Source organism: Rutidosis leptorrhynchoides, chromosome 9, assembly GCF_046630445.1.
Source record: "Rutidosis leptorrhynchoides isolate AG116_Rl617_1_P2 chromosome 9, CSIRO_AGI_Rlap_v1, whole genome shotgun sequence".
Classification (NCBI taxonomy): Eukaryota; Viridiplantae; Streptophyta; class Magnoliopsida; order Asterales; family Asteraceae; genus Rutidosis; species Rutidosis leptorrhynchoides.
In genome coordinates, this window is record NC_092341.1 from 303,396,506 (window position 1) to 303,407,187 (window position 10,682).

Genomic DNA, 10,682 nt, shown 5'->3' on the forward strand with positions numbered 1-10,682 from the left:
ATTTGACTATACAGAGTACTAGTTCCATATTTATATTGCACAAATAGTTGTCAAATCAAAAATAGAAGGCCAAGTATGAAACACAACTCATAAGCTCTTGTAACCATTTTGTTTATTACAATACAAAATACAATACATTATGTATAATCAGATGGGGAGGTGATTCCCATACACCACTTTTTAATCCATCTACACTTTTGTCTCATAAATTCACAGTTATACTCCTAAATTAATCTAAGAAGTTGAACTTATATTATTATTCTAAGTATAATTAAGGGTATTATAGTAAATTAGGTATAGATGGATCAAAAAGTAGTGTGTGAGTATCACCTCCCAGTTGAAAAAAGTACACTCATATACAAATATTATATTATTATATTAAATATAATTTTTTTTTTGAAAGGCACAACCTCCAATGTGTACCAGGTGCGGATTTAAATATAAATATATAAATAATAAAGAAAGAATTGTGACCTTGAGATGAGGTCATAATTAAGTTCTAGCGATACTAGTTATTCAAGCAGTACTTATATAACACCACAAGAATCAATAACATAAACCAAAATGAATGTAATTATACCAAGTGGAAACAAGTGTCTAAACTCAACCTTCAAGTCTCCATTTTGGAGACTCTAACCTTCTTGACTGAAAAAGGTCGTGTGTGGCGGCCCGCTGCCTTACCACATAACCGTGCATTCTTTGGGATCGGGAACTCATCTCTGATTGACCCGGAGTTTGTGTAAACTCGTAGGTAAAATTGTTCACCGAGGTATTGGCGGGCCCAGTATCCCGTCCTCACGTTCCACATCCCAACGTTGTCAAGTGCAACGTATATTGCAGACCATGATTTTGGGTAAACCTATTGTTGAGTCCCCAAAATAATTAAGGATTTAATTATGACAAAACAGCTATTATGTACACTAAAATGTTATGTGCAACCAGCATAGGTTTATTTATGTATAGACAGCATTTGTTGTTGTGTCAAGTGTTTTGGTATGCTGCCTAGTCTACCAGTACAAGGTAGACAGTATTCTTCATTAAGCACAAGATGAGTGCCCAGCAAATCATGAAGATCAAGTGAACCATTATAGAAGAGCCAGCATAGCTGGTAGCAGCATAGAACACGAAGACAGCTATGCTCAATTACAAGCATAGTAGTTTCCCGAGTGGTTTACATCAATGGTACTATTCAACAGAAGTCGAAGACAAAGTTGAACAGAAAAGGACACGTGTCGGCGGCTGACAAGTGACCTTACAAGACCACCTGGGAATGCAGAAGTTTAACGCATGTGCAAACATGTGCAATTCTTTGTCAACACCTAGGGAACCAACATGCTATTTGTTTATTCAAATAGTGGTGCCAAACCGAATTGGAGTGTTCTTGCAAATAGCTACCAAAGAGGAAAGAAGAGAGCACGCTCTCTGATGCTGTTGTCCCCACAAGTACAGACATCCTATGTACCAATGGACAATAGATCAATTACACGGATCAAAGGACTACTATAAATAGAAGTTTTTACTATTGTACGGAGTAATATTTAGTGGTGTGAGTTTATTTAAATAGAGTCCAAACGTGTAATAGCTTTAAGATATTCTCTATAGCTATATCTAGGTATAATCTGTAATTAACCAACTGTTATTCCGCCAAAACATTTGTGATTCTTTGTGATTCATATCAATAAAGAATAATCGTTGAAACTTACCCATATAAACAAGATTTGTTTGTCTAAACACAAACAGGAAAAACAGGTTGGCTAACAGGTCTAAATGGATATTTTTGTACCTGTTAGATTGACCCAAAACATTTTTTTAACCAGCCTACCAAATTATGTTCACAAAACACATTATTTCACCCATTAGAGTGATGATGTAAATGAACATGATTATTTTGCGCCGGTGGTCCCTCGTTTATAAAAAAATTTGACATGCCACGTCCCGGTCATTTTTAGCTTCGGTGGTCCCTTAATTTGTAAAATTAACGAAAAATAGACGGAGGAACTGCCAAGGCAACATTTGTAAAATTAAGAGACCACTAGAACTAAAAAAGTGACAGGAACGCGGCATGCAATTTGATGTATAAAACAGGAACCACCGGCGCAAAAAAGTCAACCGAAGTCAAAACTATCACAAAATAAAATTGTATAAAAAACGTTCATTTTGTTTCAAGGTACCTGGATTGTACTACGTGCAAGACCATCTCGAAAATTGTAAGGCCACTTGCTATGGTCCGCCACCCATGCTCGCCACCTGCAGCCACCGGGTCACGGCCATCGTCAGCAACTCGTTAACCAGGTCGCTAGTGAAGCCTGCAACGGCCATCGTGAGAGGTAAGTGGTCCCCACATGATTTTTTCTCATTTTCTTCTTCATTCTTTATTTATTTTTTCTTAATTTCTTCAACCCTTTTTCAAGAAGCTCAACTGCTTCCGCTACTCTCCGTGTCACTTCAGAGCTTGCGGCTCTCTCTGCATCTGTAATCGAATCGAAAATGGATGCCGAAACAGTTAAACTCCAACAACAATTCGTTGCTAAAGAAATTGGAATAGAAAGCAACAATAATTGCCTTCTTTGTATTGTTAAATGTGGTTTTTTTGATGACGATGAAGAGGAGACTATGATGATTAATGGCTTTTTATTGTTAACAGGAATTAGGGTTTTGTTGGAGTTGGGGAGAAGATGTGAAATTCGTGGGCGACAACCACCCATTTAATAATATAATGTTTTTTATTTTATTGAAAAAAGTGTTTTTATTTATTTATTTATTGTATTTAAATAATAATATAAAATGAGTTAAAGTTTGAAATAGAGTGTATAATTGTGAGTGTTTAGTGAAATAAATAAATGTAAAAAGAATTGTGCTAATGTGGCGCTGATGTAACAGTGATAATGTTAGTGCTGAACGATAACAAGTTACATAACCGTTCTTGCTTCCTTGATTCCATTGTCCTCCATCCATTCTTCCATTCTTTATATCATAAAAAAAATCCCAATAAGAAACAAATATTTGGCATAACCAAAAATATGTGCGTATTCACAACAATAAACACTTATGTGCTTACCAGACAACAAAGAACTGGTAGCCATTCATGTGATAACTTAGTACAATGTCTGACGGGTTTTCAAAGACAAACTCAACGAAACTTCTGAAATCCGCACCCATAACCGACGTATCTTGATACAGCCGCCTCCATGTGGTCTATCGGATATGCTTCCGACACGAAAAACTCCTCCATTGGTTAGTCAGCAAGTTTTAGGGGGGGTATTAGCTGGGTTAGTTGGAGTGAATGAGACACTGTTGATTCCATATCGTTGCTTGCCATTAACTTGACCCGAAGAACTTTGTAGAACGATGGTTCTGCTGGGTGTAATCATGCCATATCGTTGCTTGCCATTAACACATACGACTTCTTATTTTTGGCATAACGTCGAACACCTTACCCGCATCACTACTCCTCTTACTCTCCGTCTAAATTGTTCTTCATCAATGGGATCCATATCTCTCTCCGACGAGCCTCTTCACTATCCTTCATTCCGTCGTGATGAATCCGTTGTTGATCTCTACCATGGCGTCCCTGTTCCTGATCCTTATCGATGGTATAATTTTATGTTTGTCGTTATTATTTTTCATATTTTGTTATTGATTAGATTATTTGTAGTTATGCTTTTGTTATTGATTGATTTTAGTGGCGCGAGTGTATTATGTTTATGATTATGAAATCTTGTGATCTGTTAACATATTGAAATGATTGTTATGATAAACCTATGAACTCACCAACCTTTTGGTTGACACTTTAAAGCATGTTTATTCTCAGGTACGAATTAAGTAATATAAGGACATTACTTGGAGCCGATCATCGCAATGGGACCAAATGTTGATGACTTCGTCCAGGTGGATTAGGACGGGTCCTTTCAGTTGGTATCACAGCGGAAAAAAAAAATTAAAACCATAGCAATTTTTTGGGACAAAATATGAAGGTTTTGAGGCAAAAAATTGAAGTTTTTAGGCAAATTATGAAGGTTTTTGGGTAAAAGTTGAAGATTTTTGGGCAAAAGTTGAAAGTTTTGGGGCAAAAGTCGAAGAATTTTGGGCAAAATTTGAGAGTTTTGGGGCAAAAAAAAAAATACACCGGGGTCAAAGTCGAAAAATCCAAAATTTTTACATTGAAAAAAAATCCACTGTTTCGCCACTGATTGATTTGTACTATTAGTCTATTATCATATTAATAGTTGTCGCTTAGATTTATACTATTAGTCTATTATCATATTATACTTAACTCATAGACATTGATATCGTTATATATGTATATTTATTGATATATCATTAGATTGATGTTACTATTGACCAAATCCCAAAGGGTGGGAGACACTTGAAAGTTACATTTTATTTTTATCGTATCTACCCTTAAAAAATTGCGCACGGAGTGCAATTGCAAGTCTATGTGTGTAAAGTTGTGTATGGATTGCACTTGTATATGTCTGTGTCTGCGCGCTCGTGTTATGTTTGACAATGATTTGTTTTTCAGGCTTGAAGACCCTGAGGCGGAAGAGATAAAAGAATTTGTTAAAAAACAAGTGGATTTGACCGAATCTGTTCTTAAACAGTGCGAGAATAGGGAAAAGCTTCATGACAAGCTTACTAAGTTCTATGACTACCCCAAGTATGGGGCTCCATTTAGGGAAGCTGATAAATACTTTTACTTTCATAACTCGGGTCTTCAACCTCAGAGTGTCCTCTACATGCAGGTACGAACAAATATGGTCATACAAGGAATCCAGGCAACATGGCTTCTTTATTTTTGAATGATTATTTTGGTTGTGATTTTTTTTTGTCATGGTAACTTGGGTTGTCATTTTGTTGGTTTTGTAGGATAGTTTGGATGGAAAGGCAGAAGTTTTGCTTGATCCAAATGGATTAAGTAAAGATGGAACAGTATCATTGAGCACATATGTTGTTAGTGAGGACGCTAAGTACTTGGCTTATGCTCTTAGTTCAAGTGGAAGTGATTGGGTGACTGTCAAAGTAATGCGTATAGAAGACAAGCAAGTTGAGCCTGATACAATTTCATGGGTGAGAAATTGATTTAGTTATTTCCATTATGGAGCTCAAGTTGCAATATGTAGATGCGAATCTTCTTATGAGATGATTGCTGAGAAAAAGTGCTTAGTTTGAGATTCATTTGTAATATTTTGTACGCACAACACAGATATTTGTGCTGATGCATCTACTTTGTTACAGGTCAAGTTTTCGGGAATTAGTTGGACAAATGATAGCAAGGGTTTCTTCTACAGCCGTTATCCTGCTCCAAAGTTAGTGAAGACAACTGAAAAGTTTTTAACTTTGGCAATTAGACCAATGACATTTGCAGCAACTATGCAAATGTCATTTTAGGGTTGAGGGTTTGCTTCTCACTTTTCAAATTTTCTTGAAAGCTATAACTACAGCTGCAGCATTTGGTATAAGCTTGATGACTGATATAGTTACAATATAACATTTATATTGGTGATTTTTAGGGAAGGAGAAAATTTGGACGCGCGTACAGAAACAAATGTGAATCTTGATCATCAGCTTTATTACCATTACTTGGGAACCGCTCAATCTGAAGATATTTTATGCTGGGAAGACCCTGATAACCCACAGTACACAGTTGGAGCCTCTGTAACAGAAGATGGGAAGGTAAAAATATATATCTATAATATATAAAATAGTAGCCAGCTATCACCTAATTCTCATTATGTATAAGATTGTATTTTTTTACTAAATTCAAGAAAGCTTCTGTTTTTAAACTAAGGAGCTTAAATAATATCTGTTTTGGTAACCAGCTTTGAATTGCTTTTAAATTTAAAACAAGGTGGTTTAAGTGCCTGGCGGTAAAATATGTTGAAATGGTCATATCTGCTGCTGCTTTCAGTTTTCTACTTAGCTGTGTTGTGTTAACTATCTAGTTGAATGGATTTATCTTTCCAAAGTTTGTACCTTTTAATTATTGAGAACATATTTGAGTGAAATTTGTTACCTTTTATGGAATTCCCTTTTTATATAAGTACAGAGTATCACAGTATATCCTTTGATTAATTTATCTTAATTTCTTGTGCAGTTTGTTCTTCTTTATATTCCCGAGGGATGTGATCCCGTGAACAAATTTTATTACTGTGATGTCTCTACTCTACCAGGTGGGATTAAAGGATGTAAAAAAAAGAAAAGCCTTCCTTTTGTTAAGCTTATTGACAATTTTGAAGCAATGTACCAAGCCATTGCAAACGATGATACCGTTTTCACCTTTCTAACAAATAAAGACGCTCCAAAGTACAAACTGGTTAGAGTCGATCTAAACGACCCAAACGTGTGGACTGAAGTCATTCCACAATCTGATAATGATGTTCTTGATACAGCTGTTGCTGTCAATGGAAATCAAATTGTAGTTAGTTATATGAGTGATTGCAAACACATTTTGCAGTTAAGAGATTTACAAAGTGGGTCCCTTTTACATAATCTGCCCATCAGTATTGGTAGTGTGGATGATGTCAGCGCACGCCGTAAAGATAGCTTATTTTTTATTGCCTTTACTAGCTTTCTTACTCCAGGGACCATATACCCATGCAACTTAGAAAATGGGGTTCCAGATCTGAAAGTATTTCGTGAAATTGTGGTTCCTGGTTTCGATCAGACAGAGTTTCATGTCAGCCAGGTATGCATGATTATTCCTCAAAGATTTTATAGTTTGATATGAAATTGTGGTTCCTGGTTTGTACAGAATAAAGTGTTTCTAGATATTCTCTGCAGTAAAAATACACTTTTGATGACATCCGAAACATTTAGCCAGTTTTATCTTAGTTATTTTGCCCTTCATTTTCCATTTTATTACATTGGATATTAAACATAACCGAAGGAAATGAGTCGAAATTGCTCGGCCTTGCAATTTTAAATGTGCATAAGATATTGGAGTGTCAATATAAATTTACTTAAAGTAGGTGTTGGTATTTAGGTGTTGTTTGTTTTTCATCTCCGGATTTTGGTACGTCTTATGTCTGCTCGCCCGCATACATTCTTACTACACACTCTTCATCTGAAGACAAAAGATAAAATAATGTCTTGTTCTGTCTGCAAACTTGTAGACTTTGAAATATGCTTCTTAGTGCTGCAAATATAAAAACAAACAGTCTTCACTATTCGACATTTCAACAAACAACATACACACGTTTAGACCACATCTTCTTTAATAGACATAGTCCGCACATCTTTAGAGAAAAACATCTTAAAAAACAAACAACACCTTAGTGATCTATCCTAATGTTTTTATGTTTCAGGTGTTTGTGCCTAGTAAAGATGGTACCAAGATACCAATGTTTGTTGTGGCCAAAAAGGATATAATTCTAGATGGATCACATCCATGTTTGTTATATGGATATTATGGATTTAATATCAGTCTGACACCATATTTTAGTGTGAGGCGTGTTGTAATGATGAGGCATTTAGGTTTAGTCTTTTGTATCGCTAACATTCGTGGTGGTGGAGAATATGGTGAAGAATGGCATAAAGATGGTTCTCTTGCAAAAAAAACAAAATTGTTTTGATGACTTTATTTATAGTGCTGAATACCTTGTATCCTCGGGTTACACACAACCTAAAAAGTTAGCAATCGAAGGTGGAAGCAATGGTGGGCTCCTTGGGCTTGCATTAATCAGGTACTAATATGTCTTCCCAAAACTAACCAAATATTTGGAACTAGAAATAGGCCCAGCCCACTTCGTTGGGTCAAATAATGGGCTGGAAAAAAAATTAAAAAAAAGGTTAAAAAATATATGCAAGAGGACAAAATAGCTGACGTTATGCTGACATCAGCATGACGTCAGCACAATTACTGTGGACATTGGTCATTCTTGTCATTACACATTCATGGCTAATATTATTATTATGTATAATTATATGATCATACTACAAATTTATGATTATACAAATGAATTCAATATTATTGTAATTACAGAGGCCTGATCTGTTCGGTTGTGCGCTTGCTCATGTTGGTGTTATGGACATGCTTAGGTTTCACAAGTTCACAATCGGTAAGCCTGCTCGGTAATGGCATTTGTATCTGCTTTCTGAACTTATTTTGTATTAATAAATAGATTATGATAATTGGATAATAAGTTTGGATACTCAGTTTCATACTTACTGCAACAAAACTGATTATAAATGATATCATATATTTTTCTTTCAATACTCATCCATACGGAACTGATCAGTCTATGTAACAATTAATACATCTGACTATCACACCGTTAAAAATTAAATCATAACGCTAACACCTTGTAAACTATAGTTGCACATTCGTTAATTTTTTTTGTTATTTTGGGGATTGGTAGGTCATGCATGGACATCCGACTATGGCTGTTCAGATAAGGAAGAAGAGTTCCAATGGTTAATCAAGTTAGTATTTTTCGTCTCAATCATCAATATATACATGTAACCAAATTTTCATCATTAATCTAAAATTAAAATTAAATATCAGTACAAATTAAAAGTAAATAACTTTATGTCAGGTACTCGCCACTGCATAATGTCAGGAGACCGTGGGAGCAATCTAACGATAATACCGGTCAATATCCCCCAATGTTGTTGTTGACAGCTGATCAAGATGACAGGGTTGTGCCCTTGCACACCTTAAAGTTATTAGCGGTATATAATTCAGTAACTAACTCAACTTGTAATTTAATTTTTACTTTATTTTTTTTTATGTGGGCTTATGTTTGATAGTTGGTTCTTTATTTTTTCTGTTAGACGATGCAATATGTACTGTACACAAGCTTGGAGAATAGCCCACAGACGAACCCGATTCTTGGCAGAATAGATGTTAAGGCTGGCCATGGATCTGGACGCCCTACAAAAAAAGTGGTATGAATTTAAATTTTCGAATTTAAATTTTCATTATTAATCTTGTCTTGATCCAAATTATACTTCCTAAAATAACCCTTATGTTCATACTTTTTAGTGTTAAACCAGTTACTTTTTACTTTAAAAAGTATCCTTTTAGATGTTTGATAAATATCAGTTATATCTTTGAGTTGAATTTGTTTGACCTTAGTATATTCATTTTGCAGATTGATGAATGGGCAGATTCATACAGTTTCATGGCTAAAATGGTTGGTGCAACCAGGATTGATTAAATCACTTCAATCCTTAAATAAAGCTGGGTGAATTTAGACTCACCCTTTCTAAACACAATCAAAATTAGCATGTGGCATTAGACCAATAATGAGGCCAATGATTAGGCCCAAATATCATTTCTCTTGATTTTTATTATTTTTAATTTGAAATTGGTAAGAGAAGACATATATGCTAGTGTAATTGTTTGCCCAGAATTCCCTTATATTTGATATATCATTTATAAATGGCAAGTTCTTTTTGCTTTTGGTGTTAAAATCATGAAGTAATTCAAGCTAAGTTTTACACTTTAAAATATCCAAAGACACCAGGTCACTACTTAAAACCGGTACTAATAGTCTTCAAGACTTGTGCATTTTGTCGGTTATTGTTGGGTTTGCCAACCAGTTAACACGTAATGTTATAGTTCTAGTTGGTACACAAAATAAGCTTAAATGATACTATGAGTTGAGCTTAAGCTTGCAAGGGTTCTGACTTAAATTCTTATCAAACTTTTTTTTTTTTTTTTTATTACCATTCGCATGGCGTGTCAATTTTATTTATTTATTTATTATCATTTTTTTTATGTTCAATTTTTATTTTACTATTTATAAAAAAAAAAAGAAATTTCCTACTTTTTGGCCGGAGGTCTACTCGAAAGCAATTTGCCTTATCTGTCGAATAGAGAGAGAGAGATGACTTTCTCTACTTTTGTGAATGTTTTCACTCTGGGTGGTGAAATGACTTGTTTTTATTCTCGGATAGGGGAATGATTGTCTACATCTCACCTCCCTCATACACTACTCATGTGGTATTGAGTTTGTTGTTGTTGTTGTTGTTGTTGTTGTTGTTGTAATTATAGGTGCAAATTTGTCAAAAGTTAGTCGGTTTATTATCTTCATATGTGATGTGTGTACATCGAAATTGAAGTATTTTTAGCTTACTTAATCACGCATTTGTTCATACTGAAAATCTTCAACCTAAATGATCATTTTAATCATGTTTCTGAATGTTAGAACCGCATTACGAGTGTACTGAATCAAAATTTCAATAGTCGAACTTTTTCTGCTTGTAGCTTCTGTAAACCTTAATGGTAACTTCTGTAGATTATAGAATTATGTATGCAATGTCATAACAACAATACCCATTCATTATAACTCATTATGAGCCCGATGGATTCAATAAGTTATTGTCAATTTGGTAGCTACTTAGTTTTATCATACAGTAACTCCAATCTCCTATTTTTTTGTTTCTTTTTTAGAGAAAAAAGTCTAAATACGAGGAGAGTTAAAATGAAGATAGTCATACACTTACACCTCTATCCGAAGTTATGACTATCTAATTTGCTCTGTTTTTTTTATGATGTCAATTTGGCTATAGAGGGTATTAGTTCCATATTTATATTGCTCAAATAGTTTTCAAATCAAAAATAGAAGGCTAAGTATGAAACACAACTCATAAGCTCTTGCAACCATTTTGTTTATTACAATACAATACAGTAATGTATAATTGGAGAGGGTACACTCACATATAAATATTATATTATA

The 10,682-nt window shown here is 34.6% G+C and overlaps 1 protein-coding gene across 1 annotated transcript; it reads left to right on the top strand.

The window, feature by feature from the left end:
* Positions 1-3,036: 3,036 nt before the first annotated feature.
* Positions 3,037-9,381, top strand: LOC139867473 (uncharacterized). The gene is given in 14 exon segments (XM_071855838.1): positions 3,037-3,593; positions 4,523-4,742; positions 4,867-5,067; positions 5,236-5,306; positions 5,511-5,673; positions 6,095-6,685; positions 7,305-7,550; positions 7,552-7,663; positions 7,666-7,682; positions 7,982-8,057; positions 8,358-8,421; positions 8,535-8,670; positions 8,773-8,886; positions 9,093-9,381. Coding segments are annotated over 14 exon segments (2,322 nt in total). The 5' UTR covers positions 3,037-3,348; the 3' UTR covers positions 9,159-9,381.
* The last annotated feature ends 1,301 nt before the right edge of the window (positions 9,382-10,682 follow it).